Below are 13,958 nucleotides of genomic sequence, written 5' to 3'. Positions count from 1 at the left end.
AGATTCTGTCTGGTCTTGCCTTTCCTACACATATGAATTCCATGACTAATGCTGTAGACTGCTTGTTTGTTTCCCTGCCACCAGATCCGAAATAATTGCACAGAACTGTATTAATTACAACATTGTTTGGCCTATTAGCTCAGGTTTCTTATTGGTTAGTTCTTATATTTTGAATTAACCAATTGCTAGTACTCTGTGAATCACCAAAATATTGTGGCTTACCAGCAAAATTCCAGTGTTTGTCTCTTCTGGCAGCTACTTGGCATTTCTCTGTCTCCACCTTCTTTCTCCCAGCATTCAATTTAGTTTTCCCACCTAGCTCTATTCTGTCCTGCCGTAGGCCAAAGTAGGACCTTTATTGGCCGATGGTAATAAAGCATATACACAACATACAAAGGGGAATCCCACATCACATGACAATCAGATCATCTTTGTATTCTTCAACATCCAATATTCAGTTCCCTTAGTCTGTTGGCTGTAGCATTTTTCAAGTCTCAAATAAGGTTATATCCAGAAAGAATTTTGTTTATAAAATGTGCATATGCCTGCATTTGACTGTTTTCAATAGTGAGGAATACATATTATGCCAGAACTATTGATGTGAAAGGGATAAGTTTATTCAGAAACCTTAGCACCTCATTTTCCTGTTCTCTTTACAGAAGATCCTGAAGGACAACTGTCAGCACTTCCTTCTATAGTTCTTCTCCTTCTGTCATTGCTGGACTCCCCTCTAACTGGCCTCTGATGTTGCCACCCTGTTGGCTATGCCTTATGGAGTTCACCAGCGGTCCACATTCAACCTGCACTTTACCCAACTTGTCATTTGACAGCAGCAATCTCTCTCCCAGGAAATGCTTGGCTTCATTGCTTAGGCCTCTTTCTCTCTTATGAGTTCTTCCACTTTCTGATATTCTGCTGCTCTGCCAGGAAGGCTGTTGCATGATTTCTAATTGTTCTTCATAATAAAAACCTGGAGTCAGATATCAGGGTAAATGTTGAAAAATCGAAGAAGTAAAAAAGTCAGCCACTAGAGAGACCTTTTACCTCTACTGAATAATCAGACCAAAGTGGGCAAAATCCTGTCTTCAGGAATCCTCAGACTGAATGCAATGTACTCCTCTCTCCTCCCAGGCATATCCCTTCCTGTCTCTACCTCCCTAATGCTGGGATTAAAGGCCTGTGTCTCCCAAGTACTGGGATTAAAGGTGTGAACCACCACCACCTGGCTTTGTTTCTGTTTTAGTCTGGATCAGTTTCATGTAGCCCAGTGTGGCCTTGAACTCACAGAGATCTGTCTGTCTCTGCCTCTCGAGTGCTGGGATTAAAAGTGTGTGGCACCACTGCCTGGCCTCTATGGCTAACTAGTGGCTTAGCTCAGCACTCTGATCTTCAGGCAAGCTTTATTTGTTATAGCCAAACAAAATATCAGCAGAGAAGGCGCCTGCCTTGAGTCCTTGGCGCAAGTCCTTTCCACAGAGTGCTTGCTTTCTAAGATCCACAGTGTAGATTCCTTTACCATGGCAAGCCTTTTCTAACTTACCCACTGTAAAAGAAACTCTCCTTTCACTAACTCTTACCATTAGTAAATACTCTGCTTACTTATATGGTTTCTGGCTCATTCTGGCTCTCATCACTGGGAGCAGGCTTCGTGATTTCAAGAGCACAGGCCAGACCCAGTTTCACTTTCTCTCTGCTTCCATCTTGTGGCTCAGATGTAAGCTCTCAGCACCAGGCTGACCTATCTGCCACCACACTCCCCGGTGAGATGATCATGGACAAATGCTCTGAAACTGTAAGCAAGCTCCAAATAATGATTTTTTTTTGTTTGTGTCTTAAATAAACTGCTGACTTGGTCATGGTGACTCTTGACAGCAATAGAGGTCTCATGAAGAAAGAAATTGATACCAGGGAGTTGCATATTGCTGTGAAATGCCTGTCCATGCCAACTCTTGGTAAAATGTAGACTTTGAAGCTTTTGATTAGGGAAGCCAAGAGCGGGGCTTAAAGGGCCGCGGTAGTATGAACTCACAAGACAGCAGTGCTGAGAGCTGCTAAGGTGGACAAGCTCAAGCACTCTTAGAGGGGAAAACTGATTATCATACATGTTATATTTTAGCAAAGGATGTGGCTGCTTTCTGCCCTTGTCAAAAAAAAAATCTGCCAGAGGCTAAACTGAAGAGTTTTGGATTAAAATCATTGGCAGAGGAGATTTCAATACAGCTTAGTATTGACTGTGTCCCTTGGTCACCAGTGATCACACTTGTGCAGATCTACAACGACGAAGAGGAAGCGAAGCAAGTAGAAACACAAAATGTCATTTAAGGAGACAAACAGCACAGGGAATGATAGTGTTGTAGCCAAGTCCTGTGCTCAAGGAGACTGGAAGTTAAACGAAAAGCCAGATGCAGAGTGGAATACAGGCAGTGGTGCCCTCAAACAAGACCCTACACCGCTCTCATTTATGAAAAGGAAAGCTTATTTAACAAAGTGAACCATCGAAATCCAAAGCTTATATAAACAGCTACGAGTCATGAGAAGCGCCAGGTTTCAGCCTAAGAAGGGAGTAGAACTTTTGTTGCCTAATAACCCGAGTTCCTTTCTTTCCTTCAAGAATGTTATCTCTACAGAGATTTTTAAATAATTTTTTTCATTTATCTTTTCATTTTTATGTGTATGAGCTTTGTTTGTTTGCTTTTTCTTCTTTTTCTTTGCCTGTTTGCATGTCTGTGCATCACACGCATGCAGTGTCCTCGGAGGGTGTCAGATCCCCTGGAACCATAGTTACAGATGGCTGTGCACTGCAGTATGGGTGCTCAGAATCTAACCATGTCCAGTTAAATTCAGGTCGTCTGTAAATTGAGTGGCTGATCTTAACTGTTGAGCCATTTCACCAACCTCTTTTTTGTTCGCTTGTTTGTTTTTTATCTCTTTTATCTACTTTCCTATCCCCAGAACCTGGACAATATCTGATACTCAGAACTGAGATTATGAATACTTTTAAATAAGAGAATAAATGGGGTGTGACAAAGATGAACAAGAGTATCTGGAAATTAGAATTGGAAGTGGTAATTATAAAGATGGCCACTGCAATTATTTTAGTTTTTTCTTTGGTCAGAGTTGGACAGTGACAGCTGGTCTGTCTTCCTTTTGATTTGCTTCATAAAACAAAATTCTCATCTTGAAGTAACAGCCTCCATTAATTTTAAGACTGATAGCTTGATGCTGAACACATTTAGGAAGGAGTTTTCTCACTGTACCATCTTGATAATGGTTAATAGATTACAATCTATCATTGATTCAGGCAAGTAAATTTTCTTAGCAAAAATAATTCTTGGCAGGTTGATATTGGATATATAGAATACACTATTTATCACAGGGCAAGGTTTTTGTCCCTATGCACAAAGTAAAATGTTCTCCCTAAACATACAAAAAATACTTTCCAAAATAATTAGAGGAATATTTTAATGATTGAGAATACTAGAAAACTGCTACTTGTAATAAATGGTTTCTGTATTTTGAACTGAAATAATTCTTAAAACTTTTCCTTTTTTAAGGGTGAGGTGGAAAATCAATTATGGTTTATCCAACTCTATTTTCTTCACATTGCAGGATGGCTGTTGTAGACTCCAGAATTATGGGATTCAAGGTGCCACAGAATTTGAATCAATGGAAAGGACTTTTTTTTTCAAATGATAACAGAAACTAGACAAATACTTGAGGACCAAGAAATGATCCTAAATGGTTTTAGTTGTATGTTGACTATCTTAAATGAAATGACTGTAGTGCATCAATATTTAAAACTAACGTCAGGGAGAGATGCTCAGAATCAAGTTTCTGGCTATGAACTGGTACATGTACCAGTTAAGTATCAGAAGTTTATAGCCATCCTGGTCTCTGCTCAATCTTTTTACTTCTGTTCAAACCATCTTTCTTTATATTATCCATGATTCTGTCTGCATTCACTTGCTCAATTAAATCAACCACTGACCTCCCTGCCTCCTACCTGCCTGTGTGATCTAGATGCAACCTTTCTGGATTTATTCTTCCATGCCTACTCTTTCATCATGCTTGGGCCATACTCTTAGTTTAATTCCTTGAGTTAGTGTCACTTGCTAGAAAAGAATGACTCAAAGTGCCTGGTGTTAATCAACTTTGTGTGATGTTACTATCACAGTCTTTATGACGTGTAACCACACATCTTAGATTTGTATGCTGTAAAGACTTACCACATAAGTATGCTGAGCAACTGTCCAATTCATGAGATGAAGGGGACTCAGGAGCTGTTATAAAAAGAGGCATTGGTTTTTAATTCTATACTTATTGAATCTTAATATCTGTTTAAAATGATGTTTTATATTTATTACTTGCCTTTGAGTAAAATAATACTCTATTATATTAAGTGTTGGGTTGGATCAACCTCAGTAAGATAGTGTCAGTACATATGCAGAAGAAAATTGTTGACTTGTAATGCTTACTGTTGAAGGGAGCTGCGGGCTGCATTCCGCCTCCCAGCTCCCGGCCACCGGCTAGCTTTTACAATTAAATAATTACATGGAAACTGTATTCTTTTAAACACTGCTTGGCCCATTGTATCTAGCCTCTTCTTGGCTAACATCTCTTGGTTAACCCATATTTAGTAATCTGTGTAGCACCAGTATTACCGGGAAAGATTCAGCATGTCTGACCTGGTGGCTTGCTCCATCTTATCTGCCCTGGAGAGGAGAGGCATGGCGTCTGCCCCACTTCCTCTTCCTCCCAGCATTCTGTTCTGTTTACTCCACCCATCTATGTTCTAACCTATCAGGCCAAGCAGTTTCTTTATTACTTAACCAATGAAATCAACAAACAGATTGACAAATGACCTTTCCACATCAACTTACCATGTTTTGGATATAATTATATTTTAAGAAACATATTGTTTATTTCTGCAGTAGAAGCAACATTATATCTTTAAAATATTCTAAAAATGTGAAGTATCCAAATCCCAATGGTATTTTTAAGAGTATTCAAAAATGCTCTTAATATCTACAAACTTTTCTTTTTTATGTCCCCTTTCTCCTTCCTACACAATCTTCTACATATAACTTGCAAGTCAGAGGAGGGTGTCTGATGTGATGTGGGAGTCCCCTCTGTGTGTTCCTTGTATTCGTTAATGAATAAAGAAACTGCCTTGGCCTGATAGGGCAGAACTTAGATAGGCAAAGAAGCCAGAACTAAATTCTGGGAGGAAGAAAGCAGAGTCAGGGAGATGTCATGGATCCACTGGAGACAGACACTGGGAATTTTACCGGTAAGTCATTACCACATGGCGATACACAGATTAATAGGAATGGATCAAATTAAGATGCAAGAATTAACCAATAAGGAACCAGAGCTAATGGGCCAAGCAATGATTTAATTAATATAGTTTCTGTGTGGTTATTTTGGGGCTAAGCTATCCAGGCAGCCAGGATGAACAAGCGGGCCCTCCAACATTGATGCTCTGAAACTAAAGTTACAGAGGTTTGTGAGCCACTATATGGTGCTGGGAATTGAACCTGGGTCTTCTGCAAGAGCAACAAGTATTCCCAATGATTGAGCTCTCTATCCACTCAGGCACCAGGAGCTTATTTTCGAGACACAATGAAATAAATTTTTTAAGACAAAAAATAATTTTTTTCCAAAAGATTGACACAAACTTTATTAGAAAATTATGAAGTATTAACTGCTAAGCGAAAGATTCCAGTTGGGTGGCTTGTAGACTTTTTAAATGGATCAAGTCAGCATTTGACTCCATTAGTTAGAAGTGATGATTTGTTAATTAGGATTCTAAAGAAACTGTTCATATAAGAACTAGCTCGTCTAAATTAGAGATATGAGGAAAATATAGAAGAATTCTCATGAGGCGTATAGGATGCAGGAAGATGTGACACTTCTGGAATTAGATCACTTGCTACAAAGTCTGTACGCATCACATCAGTTCTATCTTCTGTATTTATACAATCAAAAAATATACTCCATCCCAGCCATGGGTGGAAAATAAACAATTCACAAACAAAACTTCCAAATGGTATGCATTTACAGCGAAATGTGAGTTACCTGTACACACATATTTAAGAGGCACAATCTGTTTTATACAGTATCTGTCATATTGAGTTCATATTATACACAGTGGTATCTGTTAAATCAGTGGTTTGAGTGAGGACACAGTACCAAAATATGGATACAAAATAAATTAATCATTATTCAGCATTTAAGGAGACAAATACTTCAAAAAAACACACACTTCAAAAAAACAGCAGCCAAATATTCAACTAAAAGGTTCATTTTATGAAAAAATGATCTTGGATTTTAAAAAATAGTCCCTGTTAGGATGCATTTGTACCTTTTGAAAAAACTCCACTGACATCAAGATTAGGTCTACGCAACTTTGTAACATAGGATTGAAGTCATTTCCTCCACTGTTTTTAACATTGCACTATACTAGAGAAGAGGACTCTAACTGCTCAGCCCCAACTCCAACAGCACTATTCTAGGTTTTCACGGACAATATCTGCCTTCCCATTTTAATATTTTTATCTGTTCCATTCTGTGAATTGTTCTTGCTCGTGTCTTGAGTTCCACCAAATATCTAAAATATTCAAGTCTGCTCTCTGTAACCCTAAATGGCTTAAAGAAAGTGAAAAGCATGCATGGAGACTGTAGGATAACTTGAATACTTGAGTCTCAGACATGTTTGCACAGATAGAATCAGAGATTCAGTCTTGAATATTTAACGAATGCTGTTAAGGGCTTGTCTTTGGCATTTTCACTATTAGTTCTGAAATAAAGCACAGCATCTTGTGTTTTCCTGCCTACCTACTGCACACTTTTGGTGCACAAAAGTGACTGATATTTAACAGCAACTTCACTATTGAGGAACATTTTTCTTCATCAAGCTGTAAAGAAATATCACCTTTCAACATTATACCCTGGGAAGCCGAAGTGCTTCATCTTAGTGAAACTTTCTTAGTTCTCTTCTTTAGTTATTACAACACTCATAAACAGGATACACTTTATATTAATAAGACAGCCAGGATTAAATTAAAGCAACAAAAATGATATATATCTTCCAGTAACATGGCCAACACAAAGTCAAACTACGATATTTTCTCCATTGGTCCCTGTAGCCATGTGCCTTGTGTTTTCTCTCTTCCCCTGCGTCCCTGCCTCCCTGCATCTCTCCCTCCCTCTTTCACCTTTTCTTTTGAGATAGGGACAGGGTCTCCCTAAGTTGCCCAGGCTGGCCTAGAACTTCCTGGGTAGCCCAGACAGGCCTTGAACTTGTTGTGAGGTCCCTGCCTCAGTTTCCAGAGTAATTGGATTATGTTCTTGTACTTCTAGGTTTGGTCCTGGGGGAAAAAAAACAAACAAAATAACACAGCCAAATACAAATAACCAATACAATATTTGATCTGTGCAAAATTCCTGGATAGCAGAAACAGAGAGTAATGCAACTTCATTGTGAGAGCACTTTGAAAAGGCAACGGGTAACTCCCGTTTTCTTACCAGGCAGAACTGTGAAAATAAAAGCAGAGAATGTCACATTGAAGAAAAAGGAACTGGGAATTTCTATTAACTGGCTGGAAAGATCTGAATCAACCTGTAGCCACTTTAGGAAGAAAAACTGGTCTTTTAAACATATTAAAATCTGTAGACTAGGAGAATATAACACACAGAGAAAAGGTGAAAGTACAATTTATATGGTAGTTGATGAATACTATCTATGCAGTGTATTAATACTGCTATGTCCAGGCCAATGTAAATACCTGACATCAACAGTCCTTCAAGTATAGACCAAATTAGGAGTTACATGTGATAACCCAGTAATGAATTATCAGCCCCTACTAATGCAAAGCCGTATAAACCGGAGGGCTTATAAATGGCACTATGCCAGGAGCATGTATCATGAGCTCTTGTGGGCCATGACGCAGTCACACCTTATAGCAACTGATAATTCAGATGTCAACCCACCTCAGAATTTCTTAGATGGAGGAAGCCTGCCCAGCAGAGCCAGCAGCACAACTGACCCTGAGAACTGTTGCTTTCATCTGTAATTGCACCATGGCCCACAGCAGCTCCTAATAAATGCTCCTGAGAGTACGAGATACTGCCAAAGTCATGAGTGAAAATGGTTACCTACTTCCAGAATCCAGAGAAGTGGCTAACCTCCACGCTGTCACTTTAGAAACACTATGACAGTTCTCCAAACACAAATAGGACTCAACTGGTCACATCAATTCTAAATTATAAAATATTCCTGTCTAAATGTCCTCAGGGTGATCTGTGAGCTATTTCATGTCCTTCTTTTCTGAAGGAGGCTTCACAAAGAAGATCATCAAAATCGCTAGACAAGATCAGTTACCAGCACTCCCTCAGAGCTCAGTTGAAATTAGTTTTCTGCAAATGTTTATTGGGGATTTCTAAAGCACTGACTTGGAGAGGCCAAGAGCCTCCATCAATCCCTGCCTGAATGGCCACTCCTGTCACCACTGCTAAATCAGGGTCCACAGACGTGTTGGGGTCTTTTCCAAAGAACTCTTGAATGACTTGGCGGATCCGTGGAATACGAGTCGAGCCCCCGACTAGAACCACCTCATCAATTTCAGTCTTGTCTAGGAGGCCTTCTTTTAATACTTGCTGAATGGGCACGAGGATTTTCTGAAAGAGATCTTCATTGAGGGTGTCAAAGAGCTGGCGTGATATTTCTGTCTCAAACAACACCTGGCTTTTCCTGCTCTTGCTTTCAGAAATCCCCGGCCTAAGCACTCTGCTCACATGGTGATCATGTCCTGGGGAAAGCTGCTCTTTTGGCAGATGAGAGTCACCATTCTGAGGTGTCTGGCTGTCCTCCTCCTCTACACTGAGTAAAACTGATACCTGAGCAGAATCGTGAACCGTCAGATTTAATTTGACCATTTCCACGGCTTGTCTTAACCTATGGATTTCCTCTTTCCTGGAAGGGAGGAAGCCATATGTCTGATAGATCTGTTTATATAAATACTGAAGCAGCCTCTGATTGAAGTCTTGTCCTCCAAGTTTATTGTTTCCTAAAAGAACAATTAAAAACTTTGTTATACATACATGCATAAAACATATCACCTATATGTTAACATATTCCAAGAATAAGGACTCCTGTAAAATATTAAGATTTTCTGAGCATGAATGTTGCCTAAGAAGAACTCTGTTAAGGTCAGACTCTGGAAACCCCTTTACGCCCACGCTTACTGCCTCTCTGGCTATCATGTACTGTTGGTGCACAGTGCCAGCAAGGTTAGAAATTCTGACTGACGTAAAAGGAATTACGTCGACCACACTGGAGAAGAATGCCAGGCCATTTGTTAAGCAGTTATTTGAAACACTGTCATTATTCTCAACAGAAGAAAGTGAATTTTACAATTAACGTTTATTTTAATGATTAAAAGCTCAATAGAAATAGTTCTATAAGAAAGAAAAGCATAATATAAACTCAAAGTATGTATAATTGGCTCTGATGAATCTGGTTAAGAGAGTGAACAATACATACATTAGAACAATTCTACTATTCAATTGAACCACCCTTACATTTTTAACCTAAAAAGCACAAAGAGAAAAATCTTGAAAAGTGATTTAAAATGAAAGATCTTATTTCTTCAGTGATATTAAAACTGTATTTCTCAGGACATTTATCTTATGATGCATAAGAAGATTAAATAATTAGAAACTCTTCATCTTAAAGCTTTCTTCCTTAACGCTCCTTTCACCTTTGCAAGAAAGCCCTGAAGGAGCCTCTCATCTGGCTTATTGGAAGCCTAGACATTTTATTTTGACAGTTAACTGTGATCTTTACTACACAGACAGGAGCAACACCACACAGACAATCACAAAATATTCTGAAAGCCACACCAACATGCTAAATGCTAGGCATATAAGGCAAACAGGCATGAGCCTCTCTAAAATTCCGTGTTCTTCTTACCGGACATGGCGCGGGTAAGAAACATCCCTCCTTGTTTATTCAGTAATGACACATCAAGAGTTCCTCCTCCCAGGTCGATGACCAATACATAGAAGACATCCACCTTGTGCAGACCGTAGGCCATAGCTGCTGCCGTTGGTTCGTTGATCACTCTTAAGATCTTCAGGCCTGAAACCCACGAGAAGAAAGAGTCTACTCAACTTGTACTAACAATATACTTGCTTCTTCTTTAACATGAACTTCACCAAAGCAGTGGGAGAGAGACAGTGGGATGAAATCAGAGATTCTTCTCACTGGGGTAATTAAAATTATTCTTAAAGAGTACAACATGGAAAAAAGGAAAGCCCAAGTTTAGCGACTTGAAACTTCATTAACATTCGAGGAAAAGCTCTTCCAGCCTTTTCTAATATTGAGAATGGATTTGGAAATACAGAGTTGTGGAAATGTGACAAGCTGATCTTGTACAAAAGATCCCTTTACCCTGAGTAAGATTCCTGCTTTGAACAAACTCCACCTTTAAATTGTTTTCTGTAAAATATGGCACTACACATCCGGGGCCCCATCAAGAATTCCACCCAATATCATATTGCCCTTCCCTTTAGTTATAAAACTTGGTAGCTCTGCTCTGGTCATGTACAAAGTCCTCTGGTCAGAGACACTAAGTGCTGCCCTTCAGTGAGGCACGCCAGATTATTCTATATGGCGCCCTTACGCTCTGACTACCCCCGACCCTTCATTCTTCCACTCCTGTTACTTTCTGATGAAGTCTGCACCAAGCTGTGGACACAACATGAATTATCCCCATGAGGTGAATGGGAATGACCGAGGACACTGCTGGTAGCCATCCACTGGGAGAGGAGGGTACAGCTACTATTAGTGAAGACGTACGGATAAGTGCAAGGCGTTTCCATAATAAAACATTACACTTTATGCTTATTCTGTGCTTCTATCTAGCTGTAAATAAACACCACACACAAAAATAGGATTTGTAGGACAGTGGTATATTCTTTCCATCTTACAAATTCTAGAACCACATTCACCTTAATAACAAAGAGATCATATCTTTCAGCAGAAGTGCAGACGTGCTCATGTTCTCTTGTATGCTTTGTCATGTATCTGAATAGCTTCATTTTTGTGATTTTTTTTTTTTGGATTTTTCAAGACAGGGTTTCTCCGTAGCTTTTTGGTTCCTGTCCTGGAACTAGCTCTGTAGACCAGGCTGGCCTCGAACTCACAGAGATCCGCCTGCCTCTGCCTCCCGAGTGCTGGGATTAAAGGCGTGCGCCACCACCATCTGGATTGTATATTTTTTTTAACTTTTTTTTTTTTGACACTTCAAGACAGGATTTCCTAGTAGCTGTAGACTAGGCTGGCTTCAAACTCACAGAGATCCGCCTGCCTCTGCTATCCAAGTGTTGGGATTAAAGGTGTGTGCCACCACTGGCGGCCTTTTTTGGTTTTTGTTATGTTTTTTGTGTGTATGTGTTTTACATTTTTGAGGATGTGTGTGTCCTGGAGGACTGAACCCAGACAAGCGCTTATCTTTTCTAGAAAGCAATCCACCAGAAAGCTACATCCCCAGTTCCAAACTATGCTACCCTCCGTAATATAAACATTCAATATTGTACCAGAGAGTTCATAATTATTATCTGTAAATGTACATAATTCATCTGCCATATAGTTTATGTGGCCAGAGTTGATTGACAACATGGTCATTCTTGCTGCAGAAGATTATGTCCTAACAAAACCCTGACAAAACCACACATCAGTCAAGGATGCTATTACCGGCAAGGTTGGCGGCTTGAATTGTTGAATTTCTCTGCTTTAGGTCAAATTCTGCTGGTACAGAAATGACGGCATTGGCAACTGGCATTCCGAGGTATTCCTCTGCCATTTTTTTCAGTTTTAGCAACAATCGAGAGCCAACATATTCTGGAGAAACGATGATGGTTTCATTACTTGTTACAGAAAACTCAGCCATTCCATTTCTATGTAAAACCTGTAAATAAAATTTAAAAAAACACAACGTAAATGCATGCATGTAAACACATATGTGCATTTACTTTCACATGTACACTTGGATTTATTCAAAAAAAGCCTTTATAAAGTAATACAATCCACTATAATCTAACCAGTACACTTTTCCAGATTAGAATTTACTTAATGTGATACTTCAAAATTTATACAATAAATTTATGTATTAGCTTTCAATAATGAAAATGAAAGCCAAGAATTTAACTGGAACCTAGAATACTCTTGCTACATACTTATTGGAAGAACAAACGATGTCATGCACTTGACTCACGTTATTGGGAGCTATATGTTTCAAGACCCTCAGTGGGTCTTAAGACCTTTACACTTAGATGAAACACTTTACAGCTTCTCGCCAACATATGCTAATAGCCATTACCATTAATATTACACTTTGGGGACATTACTTAGTAAAATAATTTCAACAAAAACATTGCAAGGCCTGTAACACCTAACAACCAGCAAGGCCACTAAGTGAATAAAGGCCAGAGAAACCCTGCAACAAAGAGCTGGATGAGACCCATTCTGGGCAAAAGTGAGAAGAGCAGAGATGACTTCCTCACGCTCCTCTTCAACAACTTACAGATTGGTTGTCTCTGGGACTCTGCATTTCATATTCTCAGCTAGTCATTGAGTGCAAAGAATTAAAACCCCAAGAGAGAAAACTAAAGAAAGTAAACTCACAAAGGCTGCAAGAATGTCTTCAGTAAGCTGTCTAGCGAGTCTAATTCATTAGAATACCACCTCTAACTTGGAATAAAAGTCCCACACAGGATAAATAAAAACAAAAACTACATGTTTTACGAGAAGTCAGTGGAAAATAAATACATAAAAGCACTAAAGTAAAAAAACCAAAAGAAAAAAAAAAAGATCAAAACAGCGAACCAATAGAAAGTTTGAAAGTTCCTACTGATTACCATTAGAATCAGTCACTCTTCCAAAGCTGAGATTTCATGAAGGCTTAATACGTTGACAGGAAGCAACAAAATATGCAGCATAAAAGTGATAAAGTGAAGAAGATAATAAAACACATCAAAAGGTATTTTATTGTCATTAGGAAAAAGTGAAACTTGTCAAAACAGGACAGAAAAGAAGAAATACATCATTAAATAAAATAAAAATACCCGAGGCAGAGGCAGGCAGATCTCTGTGAGTTCTAGGCCAGACAAGTCTACAAACTGAGATACTGCTTCAAAAACAAAAGCAGAAAAAGCCCAACATAACACAAAAACAAACAGACAAAATATCACTAATATAACTTTATTGCAAATCAGAGGAATGACATTTAATACAATATGCCATTTCTCTTTGTGGATTGGCAAATACAAAATAAACTGGCATGGTGGTGAGGTTTTCACGTTCAACAAGAACCTGGACTATGTAGCAAGATCTACCTGAATGAGTAAATAAAATCTTACCACCTACTGAAGATACACTCAACAAAAAATAAAGAAATAATAAAATCTTACCACCTACTGAAGATACACTCAACAAAAAATAAAGAAATAATAAAATCTTACCACCTACTGAAGATACACGCAACAAAAAATCATGGCTAAGAGCATGTAACCTTCCGGAGTACAGTTAGGGAAATAGATAAAATTCCTTAAACACACACACAGACACACCTCATCAATTCTACAAGGCAGGCAATTTCTGACACACACAAAGAATATGTGAATGCTTATGGAACTTGAAACATTGCTGTCATACCAGGAAAGTAATGCAATGTAAGAGATACTGATGAGATAGCTCATCTCATATAACAGTATTTCTGCAGGCATTAAAGGTAGTAAGACACACTACTTGATGTCTGCAACATACTGCTGTATTTCAAATATGCCAGAAAACACCAAAACTACTGTGTGAACGCTATATGTGTACAAATAGGTTCATATATAGAAAACATCCATCCATAGCACATGAGGCTTCATCGTCCTTCATTGTGAGGACA

The 13,958-nt window shown here is 38.8% G+C and overlaps 1 protein-coding gene across 1 annotated transcript in view; it reads right to left on the bottom strand.

The window, feature by feature from the left end:
* Positions 1–8,325: 8,325 nt before the first annotated feature.
* The window catches only part of Hspa13 (heat shock protein family A (Hsp70) member 13), a 7,823-nt gene continuing 2,190 nt past the window's right edge, over positions 8,326–13,958 (bottom strand). The window contains exons 3-5 of the mRNA XM_005345220.2: positions 11,759–11,972; positions 9,974–10,141; positions 8,326–9,068 (exon numbers count right to left, since the gene is read on the bottom strand). Of these exons, the coding sequence (XP_005345277.1) occupies positions 8,401–9,068; positions 9,974–10,141; positions 11,759–11,972 (1,050 nt within the window). The 3' untranslated portion in view covers positions 8,326–8,400. The remainder of the gene's footprint in view (positions 9,069–9,973; positions 10,142–11,758; positions 11,973–13,958) is intronic.

This window comes from Microtus ochrogaster, chromosome 2 (genome assembly GCF_000317375.1).
Source record: "Microtus ochrogaster isolate Prairie Vole_2 chromosome 2, MicOch1.0, whole genome shotgun sequence".
NCBI classification, from domain to species: Eukaryota; Metazoa; Chordata; class Mammalia; order Rodentia; family Cricetidae; genus Microtus; species Microtus ochrogaster.
The sequence above is the reverse complement of the archived record's forward strand: the minus strand, read 5'-3'. Positions and strand labels throughout refer to the sequence as shown.